Raw genomic sequence first — 19,457 nt, 5'->3', positions numbered from 1 at the left:
GGCTAATCTTTTACATTTGTTTCTAATCAGTTCCTAACCAACGATTGAATGCCTGATCTAATCAAGCTCTATTATAAAAATGAAAATAATATTTCACTTAAACATGGTTAGAAAACAAAAACATTGTGATAAACTTAAGATTGAACGACAAATCCCCTCGACGTTTGTTTGTTACTATATATTATAGTCAATTATCATTTTATAGCTTATTACTATTAGAGTAATGCTAAACTGAAGGGTGCCCTTGTAAAAAATAATTGGACAATCTAACCAAAGTGCATTTATAAAGGCAAAGGAAAATATAGTTTTTATAAGGTGTAAGCCCCGTATAGTCCAGTATTTCACAAATGATACTGTACGGCTTACACCATATGATGATCCAAACCGTCCATTTGATGGGCCACAACATAAATAGTTTGTGCCCAAAAAATCATTTCCATAGGATGATCCTAGCCCTTCAATCTATAGAGGAACTAAATATTAAGAAAAGAGGGATGGTCGATTGAATTACAATAGGTCGGACTAAGAGACCTTGTCGATTGACGTATTGAACCGAGCCTTCCTTCAATTATATATATTGGAGAGTTGGGATCATCCTATGGAAAATATTTTTGGGCTGGGCCACAACCTATTTACGTTATGACCCATCAAATGGACGGTTTGGATCATCATATGGTGTGAGCCGTACAGTGTCATTTGAAAAATATTAGACTATACAGTCTTACACCATAGCAAGGGCGCCCTTACGTTTAGCATTCCTGTTATTATTGTTGTTGCTGTTCCTGTTATTATTTAACAATGTCAACGTTCATGCCAAAATCATCCCTAGAACGTGCAAGGGTTTTATACTTATAAATCAATAATTTGTTCAACTTATTATGGTTAACCATGGAAGTTGTGAGATATGCATGCATTTAAGCTGTCACAGGTGACTAGATCATACAAATCTCAACCAGGGTCCTCTCTGCCCGGCCTAAACCGCATCAGCAGAGAGTCCTACTGGCGAAGGGTGTTCTTTTAAGTTTTAACTACTAGAAAACCGATCCAAAATTTAATTAACACAGTTTTTAAAGAAATACTAGATGCACGAGCTTGCTACTAACTTGAGAAGCTACTAATTATTTTAAATTCCTTAAACCAAAACATTCATTAATCATTTCCAGTGTTTGGGATGCATGTGAAGCTATCATTTCTCTTGTTTTTATATTCAATCGGTCCCAGTTTCGGTCCATAGCGAAACGAAATCAATCGGTAGTTCTTTTTCGGTCGAAATTTGAAATTTCGGTCCAAATTTCGTTTATCCCTGAATTTCGACACAAAATTTAGGGAATTCACCCAAAAATCTAGACTTTTGATAATTATCTAATATTATAGGCCGAAATTTCGGCCGATTTAAATTAGGAGAAAAATTTGCCGTGGAATAGATTTCGAACAAAAATTTGAAATTTCAGCCAAAATTTCGGTTTCAGTGTTTTTTCAAAAATTATTGTACAGCCCACACTATAGGGTACCTAACCCTCTATAAATCGGATGGTTAGGATCAACCTATGGAAATGATTTTTGGGGCACAACCTAAATACGTTGTGTCCCATCTTACGGACGGTTTGGAACATCCTATAGTGTGGGCAGTATAGTACTTTTTGAAAAATAATGGACTCTAAGGACTTTCATCGTTTAAAAACTCTTAAATACCTTTTTATAAATGCTATTGATATTGACCCTACCATGTTTTAATAATTGCACATATTCAGCTTGTCTTTTCTTTCTAATTGGCTTCTGAGAGCTTTTTGGGAAACTAATCAACCTGCACAGCCGTTCAAATACTAAAAGACAAAATGATTTAGTGCAATTATCAAAAACAGGGGCGATTACAGCAGTTGACATAAGGGTCTGTTGTTTGAGAAGCTCCTAAACTAATCCGTGTCGTTTGAATTTAGTAATTGAGTTTGACTGAGCCAATCTGAAGAATACTTTTCTTCTATTGTTTGGTCAATTCTTTTTTCGCCCCTCCTGTAGGATTATACGCCCCCCTGAGCGTTAATTGTGGCCAGACTTTAACCTTCGTTGACGTCAAAATCACGTTTACAGGGGAGCGCATAATCTTCCAGTGGAGCGAAAAAATCTCCTTCGTTTATAGTCATCAGAAAAAACGAAAAAGAAGGAAGACATAAAACAGAGAGTTGAGGTCAGGGTGAAAAATAAAATAGAAAAGGAGATGGTAGAAGGCGTGAGGGCATCAATGATGTCTGATGCCACGAGAAAAAAAAACTCGAAATCAAAAGAAGAAATTTTGGGTTTTTTTCCCAATCCTTTTCTATCACTTTCTGGGAAAAAACATCTGTTTCTTCTTCTGGGAAAGGTGTTTCCTTTTCACTAGAGAAGGTTTTCCTACTTTGAAGGAGCTCAATAAAAGGAAGGAGGAAGAGGAGAAGAATATCTACTTTTGATACCCTTTTGGTAAAAATGTTGGATGATATCTGTTTCTTCAGTAAGGTGATGCTATTTGAGTTTTTTTTATTCTTTTTCTTGTGTTCTTTTATCTTTCATTTGAAGTATCTGTGTTTTGTCTGAGTTTGAAATGTACTTGTTTTGGTTGAGTGGGAAAATATATAGATGTTTAAATTGATTTTTTTTTTCTTTTATTTCACTTTTCAGTTTGGGTTTTTTTTTTTGTTTTTGGGTTTTGTTGTGCATGGTTTGATCTGGGTTGTTGATACAATGGCTTAGGATGAAATTTTGTGTTGTTTTGATGTTTTGCTTCAAATGAAGTAAACCCAATTTTTACTCCTTTTTTTCAGATTTTTTTGGGGTGAATGTTTTTAAATGTTTATTCAGATTGGTTGTCTCTGTGTAGTTCTAATTTTGTTTTTGGTTTCCTGTCCTTTGTGTTCTGATTGGATTCTCTCCATATTATTGCAATGCTGAATCAACTGTTATACTCTATGAATTTCAAATGCCTTTCTTTACTTGGAATTTGATTGTTCTCTGATGAAATTTCTTATGTTGACTTGAATAACTGAAGGCAGATGTTTGTTTTTGGTATTGGTGGTTGGTTTGCTCTCTTCTATTTAGTTCATAGTTTCAAAACTCTCCCACGTCATTGTAGACTCGCCAAGTCGACTCCCTTTTACCATGGCCGCATTTTGGTTCAAGTCCTTGTTTTGCCCTACAAAGTCAATCAATAGCTCCTTTGATTCTCTCGAGTTAAGACCATGTCAACCGAGTACTTGGCCGGGCCATGCTAGGATTTACTTTGGCCACATTTTGGCTTTCATCCTTGTTTTAAAACACTGATTTAATTTGTTACTTTGGAGCCTGATTCATCAGGTCTTATCATCTACCTTTTTCCACATTCACCTCTCTATGGAGTCCATATAATGTCGTTGTTTTTATTAACATATGTGATTTTCTATTGCAGGATACCCTTGTCATAAAGCCTCCTAAAAAGTCTCCACTTTTATTGAGGATGTTCCTATTATTCTTTGCGATGATTTGTGGAGTTTATATTTGCTTGATCTGTCTAAAGCAGATAAGCACCCCTAAGTACTTAAAGGTTCAATTAGTAATCGAGCGGCCTTGCCATGCTCCTGGTATTCAACCATGGGAGGGCTTAAAGTTGCATTATCCAAAACCCAAAACTTTTAGCAGGTAATGCAGATACCATCACCACGCCTGGTTTTGTATTTGGATTCTGCTTTGCTTATTTGAGTGCTATTGGGGTGCATAAACAGGGGTGAGTGCTCGTGCAACCCTGTGCGGCTCTTTGCAATTTTGTCGATGCAGAGGTCTGGAAGTGGATGGTTCGAAACCTTGCTGAACAGCCACATCAATATTAGCTCTAATGGAGAGATCTTCTTTGCGACAGAAAGGAGAAGTAATGTTTCAGCAATTGTGAGTACATTAGATAAAGTTTACAATCTTGATTGGTTTAGTAGTGCATCAAAGAACGAATGCTCAGCTGCAGTCGGCTTCAAGTGGATGCTTAACCAGGTATGATATGTGTGTGTGTGTGTGTATTCTTCTATTATAGTAGAGCTGATACGTATCATGACATCTATACTATGTTACCCATGCTATGTACTCTGTAGTCTGTAAAGCTTAGACTTGTCTTTTACTCTATCATTAGTACATGCATGTACAAGGTTGATGATATTCTTCTACCAATACTTTTATTTTGATACTGACATGGCAAAATGAAATTCATCTCCTTGTTATGTCTGAAGACCAATAGTTATGTTTAGGAATTGGGGCATGAAAGTGGTAGTGTCTTAGACAATTATCGAGAGTTGCTTTTTATGCAATTTGGATCCGCGTTTCATAATGTGAATGCGGGCCAAAACGTGACCAAAGCAAATATTAGTCGGCAAATTGCAATTGAGCACTCAGTTGACCCGGCCGGTACTTGGTTGACATGACTGAATACTTGGTTGAGTGGTCATAACATGGGAGAGTCAAAGGAGTTTTGATTGGCCTCGCAGGGCATGATGCAGGTTTGGACAAGAGAATGGAACAGGTAAAAGGGAGGCGACTTGGGCGAGTCGATGATGATGCGGGGGAGTTTTGGAACCATGGATTGGAACCATACCTTCAAAACTGTGTGGAAACAGTCGAGATTTAATAAGGCTTTTTATCCACCTCATACGCAGTATGTTAGTGCATAGGAAGAAGGCCTCTCTTGAAAAAAGAATCATGATTGTAGCTTCCAAGAAGCACAACATGATCACAAACTTACGATAAGTAGCGAACGTTGTCTATAATCACATTCTCAATTACTGTAATGGTTATCTATACCATTAAAAACTGCCGGGTTAGAAATAATTAGCTAGAAGTGCATTTTATGCAGTCTGGAACCATGCCTAGAAAATTGTACTGAAATAGTGGAGCTTTTGTAGTTCACTTAAATTGCATTTTATCCATCTCATATGAAGTTTCTTAGAACCACCTATGAACACGGCCGTGTTTTAAAAACTAGTCATGATTCTAGCTATATTGAACACCTGATACACCCTATCTGCTAGCTACCTTCTTCCTTCAGGCTATGTACCATTTTATATCCACATGCTAATCTTCTTAGCTGGTTGCCATTCATTCTGATCACCTTACTCTGCCAAAGACTCCGCACTTTTTGTGCAGATGCTATAACGGAAGGGATACCATCGGCCACATACTCTATGTTGCTACTGCTGAATCACCGTCAAAATTTCAAATCCACGAGATAAACCTTAGAAGAGCTACTTCTTTTGGTAGGGAGATGAATGAGCTACTTGCAATAGTGCCACTTGTCATTTCTCCTATATAGCTAACTTATCTGAGATGTGATGATGTGCTAAAAAAAATGTTTTATCGAAAACTTCATAGTTGGACAGGAAGCTTGTTAGAATATGTGAGATCTCACAGTTAGATTGGGTTGAAATTACACCGTTGGATCATCATGCTGGTAGATTAGGCAAGTTGGTTAAAGGAGGAACCTTGCTAGATTAGGCACCTAGATTAAATTAGTAACTAGATTATATTTGAATATTCTAGTATTATCTCTTTCCATAGTTATCTTGATTTATTTCTATGTTTATCATGCAAGTGTTCTATAAAAGCACTGGTTGGTTCTCTTGTAATAGCATTAAGAAATTAGTAAAATATCATAATTTATCATGGTATCAGAGCGGTTCGATCCGTCCTCGCATTGAGCACTGTATGTCTTCGTTCTCCGGTGGACGGCCGATCTAGCCGTCCGTCGGGCCCCAACCGATCTGCTTCAAACACAATCGTTCGCCTTCCTTGGTGTTTTCAAATCCACCAGTCCCTTTTTCCTCCATTCACTGCAAAGTCTTTCCTTTTATCTTCCTTTCCCTTAGTTACATTGAAGCTCTCAAGCTTTAGATCAAGTCTTCTCGGCTTTCTTCATCTAGCCCAGCCCTTTAGAACCACAGCCCATCCTCGCCCGCCCTGGCCATTGCGTATGTGCCATCCAATCCGGCAGTTTAATTTTGGCACCATCCTCTCTCCAACGATAGCAACCAGCCACCAAGCCAAAAAAAAGGGGCGAGCCAGCCGTGACATGGAGAATATAAGAAGGAAAGGAGCTAAACATTTTACCTCGTTGTATTGATCTGTGCACTCCTTTCCTCTATCTTTACCAACCCTTCTCTTCTCTAATTTTCTCTTTTGTCCCTCCCTTAGCTCCACTACAAATTTGATACTGGCACCCATGTTTCTAATTTTTACCATTCCTTTACTTTTGGGGCACTCCCTTTCTGTCAATATCTCCCATTTTGCTGTGGCATTATTCTAAACCTTTTTTTGAGACGGTAGAAAAGGAGTATATTAAGAACCGAGATAGTTCACAGCAAAATACATAAAAGAAGAAAGAAAAAATACAAAATCAAGGAGGGAGATAGTCAAATCGCTCCAAACTAGGCCTAAATACACCACTCCGCGCTAGGGAATCAGCCTCTGCATTAGCTGATCTCCTTACATGCCTAACGGATATAGACGAGAGAGAAACTAAATCATCTAATTCCTCAAAGAGAGATAGAAAGCGCCACGGAGGAGAGGCTGCACCCTGAAGCCATAGAATAACATTAGAAGAGTCCCCTTCCACTATCACCTTATCTATCACAGCCATATCCAAAGATTTAATCCCGCAATGAACAGCTCTCACTTCCGCTTCATTTGAATCCGCCACTCCAATGGGGCCCGAGTAAGCCCAGAGAACATCCCCCTGTGAATTTCTACATAGACCCCCAATCCCTGCGTCACCAGGATTACCAAGAGAGGAGCCATCGAAGTTTAACTTTATCATTCCCTCAGGAGGAGGGATCCAGGGTTGTAATATTTTAACTTTACTAGTCCCCTCCTTGCAAATAGTCTCCCAACCTTCCCAAAGATCATACGCAGATACGAAATGAAACATAGAAAGGCTTCTAGCCCAAAATATCACCTCGGAAATGATATTGATAAAAATCCTATAAGACGATTTTGCCACACCTTCAAAAACTCGGGAGTTTCTTTCCTTCCAAATGAACCACCAAGAAGCCACCATACACATCTTCCATAGCATCTTACCCTTTCTTTTCCAGGGGCACCAATCCCAGCTTTTAATGAAATCAGAGATGGTGTTTGAGAGGACCCAAGATACCCCAAAGTGAGATAGAATATAACCCCATATTTCTCGGGCAAATTTACAGTGAATGAAAAGATGATCAATCGATTCACCATCTGAAGAACATAAAGGACAATGGTTGACGATAATCATCCCTCTCTTCCGCAGGAAGTCTATTGTTTGGATTCGACCACAACATACAGCCCAAGCGAAAAATGAGATCCTCGGCGGGCAATGGGACTTCCATATCGACGCAAAAGGAGCCTCCGCTTCGCAATACACCAACTGATGATAGAAAGATTTAACAGAGAAAAGTCCGGATGTACACTGAAACCAAACACGGGAATCACTCCCACTCCTTTTGATGTAACACCCTTCTATCAAGGCCATTAGTTCAAGAACAGAATTCAACTCCCGATCAAAAAAATTTCGTCTGAACTGTGGCTGCCAAACCACTCCTGACTCCAGCCTTTCAAAACAATCCGCCACCCATCCTATCTTTTGAGTAGACACTAGATACAGATCAGGGAACATTTCCTTGAGAGGAACTGCTGAGCACCACGGATCTGACCAGAATCGAATTCTATCCCCTACATAGACTTTAAATCGAATACCTTTGGAGAAAGGAACCTCAACCTTCAAAATGTCCCGCCAAACAGTGACACCTTTGAACTTATAGTTATTCGCAGAGCACCAATTTCCTTCCCTCACCCCATATTTGCTTCCTACTACTCTTACCCATAAAGCAGACGGTTCTGACCCAAACCTCCACAGCCATTTACCCAATAGAGCCATATTAAAGCCTCTTATTCTCCGAATCCCTAACCCTCCATTTTTCAAAGGGAGGCATACAGAACTCCATTTAACCAAGGGAATTCCACCAGAGGAAAGAGAGCCCCCCCACAAAAACCTTCTTTGGATCTGTTCAATTCTTAGGGCGACACTCACTGGGCATTTGAACAAGGAAAGAAAATAAATGGGGATGCATGATAGAACTGCTTTGATAAGAACTAAGCGCCCACCTTTAGAAATGAGATTGCGCTTCCAGGAGTCGAGACGCCTTTCAACTCTGTGAATGATGGGGTTCCAGAATAGTTTATTCGGTCTTCCCACCCCCAAAGGAAGGCCGAGATAAGATGCGGGCAAAGACTTCAAAGAGCACCCCAGAATCCTAGCAAAAACTGAAGCGTCGGAAGAAGAAACATTTAAAACATATAACCCAGACTTCGAGAAGTTAGTTCTTTGGCCTGAAACCATCTCATAACACCTTAAGATGGCTTTAAGATTCAATACCTGAGAGATCACTGGGGCACAGAATAGCAGCGTATCATCTGCAAATTGAAGAAGCGAAACCTCCACTTTATTAGACCCAATTAAAAAGCCTTCGAAAAGACTTGACTCACTACCTTTCCTCAAAAGCCGGCTAAGAGACTCCGCAACAATCACAAAGAGAAAGGGGGAGAGAGGATCCCCTTGCCTTAACCCCCTAGATGATTTGAAAAAGCCTTTGGAAGAACCATTAATGAGGACAGAAAACCAAGCTGAGGATACACAGGCTCTAATCCAGCCTCTCCACCGAGACCCAAAACCCATTTTTCCAAGACTATAGTCCAGAGACTCCCACTCGACCCGATCATAAGCCTTTTCCATATCAAGTTTGCACAAGACTCCTCATTGCCTCATTGCCTCTCTACTCAAATATCTCCCTACTCCAAAAATCAGAGTGGCACCCCCTTACTGTGTCTGTTATGCAATATCCCACATTTGATATCCAGACACACACGAAAAAAAAAAAACAATCAATCTCCTTGCACTCTTAAAAATCATATAGTTGTCGAACATTTCCCCTTCCTATTTGTCTTCTAAGGATCACAAGTTGTCGCTCATCTCTCTATTTTTTTTCTTATTTCAGTTGAGGAACCTTTCTTAAGGTTAGGGCTGAACTTGGGTCGGGTTGAGCCCGAACCCGATGGGTTCAACCCGATTTTTGGGTGGGTTGGGTTTAAGAAATTCAGGTTACAAATTGGGTCGGGTTGGAAATTTGTAACCCGAATGAAAACCAAGTCGGGTAGGGTTGGGATGTCGGGCAACCCGACCCGAATTGTAACCCGACAATTTTTGCCAAGTTTTTTTTTTTTTTTTTTGAAAAATTTAGTAAGTTAAGTAATAGTTGAGACTTGAGACTTTTAATTCTTTTAATACTAATAGCTAACTTTTAACTTTACGTTTTACACTTTATTTTCTTTGACTTTCCCAAAAATCAGAAGCCCAAAAAAAAAGAACTATAGAAAGTTAGAAACCCTAAATCTGTAAATCTCTTTCCTTCTTCTTCTTCTGTTCTCCGTCTCTCTCCACGGCTCCATCTCCACGCCTTCACCTCCTCCATCTCTCCGGCTCCACGACTTCGATAAGACTTTCCATGCTATTTGTTTTTTTTTTTTTGGGGATTTGTTTTGTGAGGTTTGGAGGTGATTTCTTCTTGTTTTTCCTTTGGATTTGGGGTATTTTTATGACAGTGAAGGTTTAGTTCAAACAAGATTTCAATGGTTAAATTTATATCAAACAGGATTTCTAAACCTTGCAAAATACATTCTGGAAGTTTTGTGCTTCAACCAAACCCAACCCAACTCGAATTGGAAATCAGGTAGGGTTGGGTTGAGGAAATTGGAAATCGGGTTGGGTCGGGTTGAACTCCGTTGGGTTGGAAATCGGTTGGGGTTGGAAAAATGGGCTCCTCGGGTTGGCCTCAACCTGACCCAAGTTGCACCCCTACTTAAGGTGTGTGCCTTAAATATTGACTCATTTCAGTTGAGGTGCTTCATTTCTTTTGAAGTGCATCCTTGAAGGAGTTTCATTTCCATAAAGATCGGCATCTAAAGCCGACCCATGATGTCTCGCCCATCGTGGCCCATTCTTGCCCATTAAGGCTCATTCTTGCCCATTTCGGCATTGGTCCATTCTGGCATTGGTCCATAGTGACCCATTGCTACTCGCCCATCGAGGCTTGAGTCTTGTCTAGCCCAAGGAGGCTATGATGTATTCTAATCCATCTCTTTGTGGCACATCAACAAGCGGCGTTTCTTCGGCAATATGTTTGGCAACAACATCATAGGATATTCATCATCAAATTTTGGTTGTGCGCTTCAAATCAAAGGATTCTATTTTCTTATGAAGAATTCTAGTGGAAAGTTCTATTTTCATATTGGGAATTTATTGTAATCAAACGTATGTTGATTTTTCAATCCACATGCATTTTTGGGGGCATGTTAGAATATGTGAGATCTTACAATCAGATTGGGTTGAAATTACACTGTTGGATCATCATGGTGGTAGATTAGGCAAGTTGGTTAAAGGAGGAACCTTGCTAGATTAGGCTCCTAGATTAAATTAGTAACTAGATTATATTAGAATATTCTAGTATTATCTCTTTCTATAGTTATCTTGATTTATTTCTATGTTTATCATTTAAGTGCTCTATAAAAGCACTAGTTGGTTCTCTTGTAATAACATTAAGAAATTAGTAAAATATCATAATTTGTCAAAGCTTGCTTTTGAAGCTAAATTCCTCTCACTTCCCAAATTTTGGGGAAGTGCGCCCTTCCCACAAACTTCCTATGTATTTTCTCTTATCTATGAGTACACTTCCTATTTAGATGATTATTTTTTCCTAAAAGATTGTTTATTTTTTCTTAAAAGATTGTTTTCTCTTGATAATATCGAAGCAACTTAGTAAATTTCAAAGGAAAAAAAACAATGAAGCAACTTAGTTACGAAAATAGTATATTTAAAACTTAAAAACTCATCTTTAGCTTCAAATGAAACTTGTATAGAGCTTTTCCCCAAAACTTAACATTAAATATATATGATTAAAGCATGTGAAACTATAAATCCCTAAAACATGTAATTTTAATTAGTCGTGAAGTCTTATGTGCTACGTGTAATCCTTACCCACAATAACCCAGGTCTACCACAACCCTACTACATTTATGTACTTTTTGTTCGATAATATGCTTCATGTTGACTTTCAATGACGCTTCCCATACGTTTCCTCTTTACTTTCTTTAGAGCTTTTTCGCTTTCCACATTTTCTCTTTTCTGAACTCCTCGCATCCTGCTTCCGCTTCTTGCATTTGCTTCCAAATTTGGCAACTAACATGTGCTTCTTGGGATCTAATATGAACTCCATGCCCTAAATCTCATTTGATAGATGAATTGATTGATGTATTATCCATCACCACCCAGTTCGTTTTGGCTTCTCGCTCATGAAAACAGCTTGAGTTGGTAAGTTAGTTTCTGTTCTAATCGAAACAAGCCCCTCTGGCTGCAGATGTGGATGTGTGTCGTTTCAGGTATGGGCATGGTTCAAGATATTGGTGCAGATGTGGTTGTGAATCACTTTTGTGATTAAGAGATTGGACAAATTTTCCTTGGTTTTAGGAAGTTTTTAATTGGTGAACTAATGCTTAAAAACTCTTTGGATCAACCATTGACTCACATTTGATCCTTTTTTTTTGTTCTATTTAGACAATGAAAAACTTGTTTGACTAGCCCAAATAAATTAAAAATTCACTGGTCAATCATTGACTTTCTCAAATCTTCTTGGGTTTTGTCTGGATGAGTTCTTAACTTATTAGAATTTTTTAATATTTTCATGAACAAGTTGAATTGATTTGCCAGTGGTGGACGGGCATTTTAGCAGGAATAATCTTGGGGAAAAGTCAAATGGTTATCATTGGAAGAAAAAAATTATCGGACTAGGTTACTACTGGTGGGAAGGTATCTTTGGTATTATTAATGAAGCATAAATTGCATGTGAATCCAATGCAAGCATCTATGTGGTGATTCCATTGTGTACTCACAATCTTTCAAACAACTGACTTGTGATCCCCACAATTTTGCAAGCCTGAACTTGTATTATGACCTTCTGATCCCCACTATCTTGGATGTATGTATTTCCACTGCCTCTCTTTCTTTGAAGGTAAAGGTGCCAGTGTTTTTTGGAACAGCCTGGGAATGCTGCCCAATATCCTTACGAAATCCATTACTGGAGTCACCTTGTTTTTTTGTGTACATATATTTTACAATACCTTAAAGGTTGAATCAGTTTGGTTTGGTAAAGGAGTACTATGATACTATCAAGCCAATACCACATGCCTGATTGAAATAAACCTTGGAATGCCACTGATATTCATTTATTGCATTCCAGAGTCAGAATTAATATTACCATATTAGATTCGATTCATATTCTCTACAATCATTCAACATCGGTTTCATGATCATTACATTATGATAACTAAAAGGGTAACATGAACAAGAAACATCCTCTAGCAAATTCTTAGCTTCTAACAGTGTAAGGTGTCTTTGGATTTGGCAAGCAATTCGATGGTGTCATTATCTTCGATGCCCTCTAAAGTCTCCATTATGTGGTTATTGATCAATGCTATAGTAGTGAGTGAAGAACATTTCTCCAGACTTTCTTTTGGAGCTAAACAAGTGGGAATTATATTTTTGTACTTATATAAAAGTTTAGTCCATGCATACTTATCACAAGGAACAGTGATTTGGGTCTTCTATGTTTGTTGTGACAGTCTACATCTCCCACCGGGGTGGTGGCTTTTACTTTGCTTGTTCTGCAAGAACTACGTGCTTCTTTTGTTGTCCTCCCTTTCCCTTGGTTCTTCTCTTGTACTCATTATTCGGGGGCCATTTCGTTTTGGGTACCGGAACGAAATTTTTCGTTCGTTTCAGTCAAATTTCGTTCGAAACTTTTCGATCCGGAAAAAAATAGTAAAAAATATGGAAAAAATCCAAAAAATCAGAAATTGCTAGAAAAATATAAGAAACAACTAAATGAACCAAAGATGTAAAAGACCCAACATTTACTCAAAGGAAAATCACTATCAATCACCTGTGTTGACTGTTGACCAGCGTGTTGACCAGTGCTTGACAAGATGAAAATTTTTTGGAGACCAAATTATGAGATTTTTTTACATTACTTTTGGGATTTAATAATGTTTGGACATGATAGATTTATGAGTTTTTAAAATTGAAAAAATACCCCACCGTTTGGAAGTTAAGATTTTGACCCGACCCATTTTTTTGAATTTTGTACTAGAACGAGAACTGGAGAGTTGACTTTTTATCTTTTAGATTTAGGTCTTGAAACTATTTTTAATAGATCCAAATGGGGGGTGTTCCGTTATTTACATGTAAATCTTAAGTAAATGGACTACATTTACTTAAATGACTTTACATGTAAATATTAAGATGAGAAAAGAAGAAGGGAAGAGAACCAAGAAGAGACAAGGAGGCTGGAACAAAAACAATTAACTTGACAAATTTCGTACGAAACGATATCCTGAATTTCGGGAATTCTGGATTTCGGAAGGTAGAGGAGAAAAGAAGAAAGGAAGAGAAGCAAGAAGAGACAAGGAGACTAGAACAAAAACAACTGACTCGACAAATTTTGGACGAATTTTCGGATTTAGGTATGTAAATATTAAGAGGAGAAAAGAAGGGAAGAGAACCAAGAAGAGACAAGGAAACTGGAACAAAAATAACTAACTCGACAAATTTCGGACGAAATTTCGGATTTCGGTGAATTTCGTCAGAAACGAAATTGGTCAAAATCCTGAACGAAACGATATTTTTGTCGTTTCGTTCCGGTTTTTGAAAGGAACAGAAATGTTTCGGCCTTTTCGGCCGAAAAGAAACGAAATTTACCAGTAGGATTTTATCTAAAGCCATCTTTGTCAATAGCCAGTTTGCAGCCAGCATAAAAGGTTGTGCTTGGTAAGTTTTGTTTCTTTTGTTTTTTTTTCCTTATTTTTTTTAATGATAATACCTTCCATATTCTTTTATTGAAAATTTAGAAAGATCTGGTTGTCTGTTGCTAATATAAGGAATATGATTTCACGAATAATGAGTGATGTTGATGAGCTTGCTATATTCTTAACATTCACTAAGAAGGGGTCTATTGTTCAGATTATGTTGGTAATGAAAGATTCTGCGTGATAACATGCGGAGGATTTAGAGTAATAGTTGGTTGTTTGATTGATGGTGTTTCCTTAATGGATTTATTTTCACGACTTGTGCTGCATTTTTCTGAGAATGTATTTAACTTGGTTAGGAGGTGTCCTTTCTTTGAAGGCATGTGATGGGTCTTAAAGACCCCAAAGGATCCGTTCCTTTGAATATGTTTCCCAAATGGAGCATGGTGGGGCTTTTTTGTGTGAAAATTTTACTTATGTGACCATGTTCTTACCCTTGTGCGCACAAGCATAGTCTTTACTCGGGAAGATCATTATTTTCAACCATACTAATGATAGCAAAGCCGGCTATATGACTGGGCAGTAATCCAAATAACCTGAATTGGTTTCAAGCCAAATCTGGAATTAGTCTGATTCTGTCATTGATACATTGAATGGAGAAGCCTCTTTTAAGTCCATTATCATCATTTTCATACGAGAAAGATACTACCTCTTGTTAGTTTTAACTAGCCATGTCATATTGATTTTGGTTTGTCTTATTGTACCATTTTACGCTTTAGATTACCCTAGTCCTTCATCACCTAGTTAGTCTTTTCTTGCTACTTTCGAAAATGCTTTCGAGTTTAGGAGATCCACACGTATCCAAGATCCATATTGATATTAGGTATCTTAGAAGGCATTATGAGCCAGTCACCATGCTTCTATCGTTACTCTATATTCCATTGAATGACTCAAAATAGAAGATGCAACCCTAGAATGATAAAGCCACGCAAGACATTCTACCTCCCGGCGGGTACACAATCAAAGTGGATGCAAATGGACGTTCTAGTTAAAACTCTTTATTTGGGTTCACCAACAGCTTGCCTTCCATGAAAAGGGTAAAGCTCTTGTCTATGTTGTTATTTATAAGTTGAGTGGACCATTAGTTTCCAAAGGATTTTAAGGATTATCTCTTCTCCAGAAGTTAATTGACTTCAACCACAACTTCTATTCTTCTCCTTGTTTCTTTAATAAATCGTCCCCTTGCTAATGGATTTAAAACTCTTTACTCAAAATCCTAAAAACGAGCTGTATGCATCGATCTTTGATATTCTACTTTAGGCAAGATTGATGATTAAATGGTTCATCATTTTTGGAAGGCCATTTACAATGTATGTTTGAATATCCTGGCCAATTGAGTTTTGTATTGAAGCTACGATTCCAGCTATCTGGTAGAATGTTGTGAAAATGAGGGGTCCTGATGTGTAACCTTCCCTTTCGTTTGGCAGGGTTAAAAGACATCCAATGCCCCTCAAATGACCTTAAAACAATCACTAAAAGTGCGTAAAAAACAATGAAATCTCAAAAAATTGGTGAAAAGGATTTTCTGGAATTTCTTCAGAATTTTTAGAACTGGTCAAAACATACCGAAACTGACCGGAATGGACTGGAAGAGAATGAAATACAGGACAGAATGTTTTGTTTTGCATTCTGTTCTATTTTCCATTATAGAACAGAGAGTTTCGGCTGTTCCGAACAAAACGGAACAGAATTGATATCTATGTTAGTAAATTTTAAGTACTTCATGGAATTGAGACAGAAACATATGATTTCCATTATCTGAGGTAGAATTAGTTACTAAGGTGGAATGCTACATATGAAGTCCAAACCTTTTTCCATTTGTATTAGTGACTCCTCATTAAATCAGTCTTCTTGTGTATGACATTTTATGTAGAGGATGGAGGGTTGTTTCATTTACATGGCCGTTAGTAAGCCAAATATCCCATGTGGCAGTCTTAGCTAGGCTGGGTTGACTTCTATTGAAGGGCACTCAGAAGTTTTCTTCAATTTCTGTTGGTATGAGGAACTCAGTCACATAGACCAATCTAGTTGATAAGGAAACCCAGATGGAAAATCCACTGGGAGAAAATATGTCCTATTGGAAGAAGCAAAAGGTTCTAGTCCCAAAGCTAAAGCTAAATACAGGCCTTCTTTGCTAATATATTTCAGATACAAGCCTCTTCGTTATCAGGGCTTACCCCTTTCTAGTCTTATGGCAATGCAACAATTGGAGTGCAATGTGCTATACCTGATACATTTTTCCTTGCAAAGATTAAGGCTTGTGAATTGGATTGCCACTTCCATCTGAGATCAGATAGTGAATGGTTACCATAATTCCATGCGTTTGTAATGAGAATTAAATTACATATCTGTTCTCCATGTTGGCTGGCATGGAGTGACTTTAGCATCCACATGACAAGTTATTAATGATCTATATCCATGCTGAGTTTGTGGGTGAGTTACTACGACTCCCTCAATCTTTGAGGGCATCATCATTCTCTACTTTACTGTGATTATTCTATATTGATCTTTAGTAAAATTTAGTGCATGTGCTCATTCAATATATGGAGGAATTCTATTCCTTATTTTTGTTTCTTTTCAGTTATTATTCTGTATAGTTGCTCCCTCAATATTTGAAAATTCGAATGGACCTCTTTGGTTTTATGCAAAATTGAGATGAGCAAAATTTTACCACACCCAAATTTATGCCTCTGTTGGCAGTGGAAGGATAAGTGGTTGCTACAGATTCCGAAAAGGCATCATATCTCAGTGGTTGAGTAAATTTGGTTACAACAACTGTTTTTTGTTCTTAGAACGTCTCTCTATTCTGGCCTTCTTCTTGGGAATATGTTTATTCTCGATGCTGAGGTCCATTTGGATATCTGTGCCAACTGGAGCAAGGGAGTGATGATAAGTATGGTAATGGAAATGTACTGTGGCCAAGATTTTATGACGCTATTTACAAAATCTCTCGACAATGAATATGTTTCAAAAAACTTTCTAGTAGTAGATAAGTCCATATTGTTGAGGATTTCTCTTTAAGAGTCCTCCTCTATGGATGTTCAGCTGTGTCGAACTAAGGATAGCTTGCATGAGAAGGTTAACGAAATAAAGCCAGATAATCCTGTATGGGCCACAGCAAATCAAAATCAAGTTGAGAACTGTTTAAAAACTCCATCTGTCAAAAATTTACTCACCCAAGTCGACTCCCTTTAACCTTGTCCGAGTTCTTGTCCGAATCCGAGTTCTGTCCTACCAAGACAACAACAAAACTCCTTTTACTCGACAGAGTTAATGAAAAATTGACCGTGTGAATCAATATCTTCCCTCACTTTCATCGTGACCATGTGAATCATTATCTTCCCTGGTTATAGCTAGATTTTGAGACTGCAGGAATGCACAGTGGTTTATGGCTAATAGGAAGTTCACAAATTTAGGTCAAATGTACAGCAGAGAAGTTTGACCCTTTGCTATAGCAACCAAACTTGTAATTGAATTATCATTAGAAGGAATAGTAGAATATGGACCTGGTTCATAACAGATGACATTGACCATAATATTTAAAACAGTACATCACAAGGAAAGAAAACTATCCCTGTTTAGATTTTTAGGTTGGCAAATTTTGATATTGCATAATTGCATTTAACATAAAATTTTGTTCCTTTGATATGGGAAACCATGTGTAGTTTTCAATATTTTTAGATGCTGCTAAATACTTCTTTGGCGTGGCCAATGCAGGGTGCCATGGAGTATCAAAAAGAAATAGTTGACTATTTCAATAGAAGGGGTGTTTCTATGATATTTCTGTTTCGAAGAAATATTCTACGCAGACTGATTTCAGTACTTTCAAATTCTTACGATCAAGATGCTAAGCAATTAAATGGGACCCATAAATCCCATGTGCATTCAACGGTTGAGGTCTCTCTCTCTCTCTCTCTCTCTCTCTCTCTCTCTCTCTCTCTCTCTCTCTTCACACACACAGAGACACAGATATATATATATATATATAAAATCATGAAATCATGGTTTGTAATGGGTTGCAGGCAGAGTTACTTGCAAAATACAAGCCGACGATCAACACCACACTATTGTTAAAAACTCTGGAGCAAGTGGAAAAGTCGATAGCTGATGCTTTCGAATACTTCAAAAGCACTCGTCATATTATTCTGTTCTACGAAGATCTCATCAACAATCGCACTGTAAGCTTCAAAATGATCAAATTTCTTCCGTGTTCTATGTTTATCACATTTACAGTTATGCTCATATATAAGCATCAAAATGATGAGTTTTCTTCTGTGTCCTATGATTATCACATTACAGTCATGCTCATATTTAAGCATAAAAATGATCATGTTTCCTTCACTTTTATCACTTTTAGACTCATTCTCATATATAAGCATCAAAATGATCAAGGTTTATTCTGTGTGTTCTATGTTTATCACATTGCCATCGTGCTCATATTCCTTCAGCTTATGCAGAAGCTCTTGGACGTCCAAGAATTCCTCAAGGTTCCGTCGAGGGACCTTTCAAGCCGACAGGTAAAGATCCATACTAGACCCCTATCCGAGCAGATTGAGAACTGGGATGAAGTACACAGAACACTGCAGGGAACACAGTTTGAGAACTTCCTTCATGCAGACTATCAAATGTAGGACGCGGATATACTGTAAATAGCCTCTCATTTATCTTTGGCATATGAACTGGCAACACGTCACCCATTCGTTCTTCCTCCACATCAGAGGCGAGTTTTCCACATTCCTCTTCAATTTTAGCTTATCCTGAGGAGTTGTTTCTTTTTGGCACAGGCCTTATAATGTATATTTTAAGTCAAATATTAGACGCAATTTTCTCTCTCAGAAGCTTTCATTCCATTGAAGAAAATCACTCATCGTTACATAATCTGAATTTCTGCTTTCCTGGTGCAACCAAACAATGGATGAGCTAAGAACACGGGAGTTGGTTTAATGACACTCTTATTGTAGCTATCCTTGGGTAGGACAAATTATCCAAAGAAGATTGTTTAACCATGGCAAGGGCATGAAAAATGGAGCTTCTTTTTTATCACAACCCTTCTTCGTAGCAGAAGTATTTACTGGTTCTACAGGGAAATATGTTTGTATGTTTGTCTCGCACAAACAACAATTAGGGGGTTGCTATGTGCAAAACATACTTTTACATTTTACTTGTAGCTGCTATGCGCAAACCAGAGAGAGAAAGAGAGAGAGAGACCAAAATCTTCTCTTCACAACGCTTCCTGAAGAGAGAGACCAAAATCTTCACTATGCTTCAGTACGGCTCTAGAAGATAGTTGAAGCCTCCTATGTATGCAAGGTATTTTGGAATGAGCCTTTGAGTAGACATTGAGTTAACACTATAACTCAGTTTAATTCCATTAGGGAGAAATCATTGAGTTACCACTGCAACTAAACTCGATGAATATGATTTGGAAGCACACTAAAAATGAATCTTTATAATTAGAGTTTTACAGCTCTTTAAATTGTATGCAAATCTTCACTATGCTTCTTGAAGATAGTTGAAGCCTCCTCCTA

General features: G+C 37.9%; 1 protein-coding gene across 2 annotated transcripts; it reads left to right on the top strand.

Annotated features, from left to right (window-relative positions):
- Positions 1-2,186: 2,186 nt before the first annotated feature.
- LOC143848376 (uncharacterized) lies at positions 2,187-18,878 on the top strand. Of its 2 annotated transcripts, none has more exons than XM_077357307.1 (6): positions 2,187-2,493; positions 3,419-3,648; positions 3,732-3,990; positions 17,647-17,826; positions 17,952-18,107; positions 18,378-18,878. In XM_077357307.1, exons 1-6 carry the CDS (start codon positions 2,464-2,466, stop codon positions 18,558-18,560), a joined length of 1,038 nt encoding a protein of 345 aa, XP_077213422.1. In that variant the 5' UTR covers positions 2,187-2,463; the 3' UTR covers positions 18,561-18,878. The 2 variants fall into 2 exon arrangements, with proteins under 2 accessions (XP_077213422.1, XP_077213423.1); XM_077357308.1 differs by having other exon boundaries at positions 2,188-2,493; positions 18,387-18,878.
- Positions 18,879-19,457: the final 579 nt, after the last annotated feature.

This window comes from Tasmannia lanceolata, unplaced genomic scaffold, assembly GCF_043159265.1.
Source record: "Tasmannia lanceolata isolate RefF3 unplaced genomic scaffold, GAP_Taslan_0.1 ptg000016l, whole genome shotgun sequence".
NCBI classification, from domain to species: domain Eukaryota; kingdom Viridiplantae; phylum Streptophyta; class Magnoliopsida; order Canellales; family Winteraceae; genus Tasmannia; species Tasmannia lanceolata.
The sequence above is the reverse complement of the archived record's forward strand: the minus strand, read 5'-3'. Positions and strand labels throughout refer to the sequence as shown.

Bases quoted from the DNA above. Each gene is read 5' to 3' on its own strand.
- LOC143848376 (XM_077357307.1), top strand. From the start codon at position 2,464: ATGTTGGATGATATCTGTTTCTTCAGTAAG. The intron at 3,649-3,731 runs GTAATGCAGATA...GTGCATAAACAG, and splicing joins AAACCCAAAACTTTTAGCAG to GGGTGAGTGCTCGTGCAACC. The intron at 18,108-18,377 runs GTAAGCTTCAAA...ATATTCCTTCAG, and splicing joins ATCTCATCAACAATCGCACT to CTTATGCAGAAGCTCTTGGA.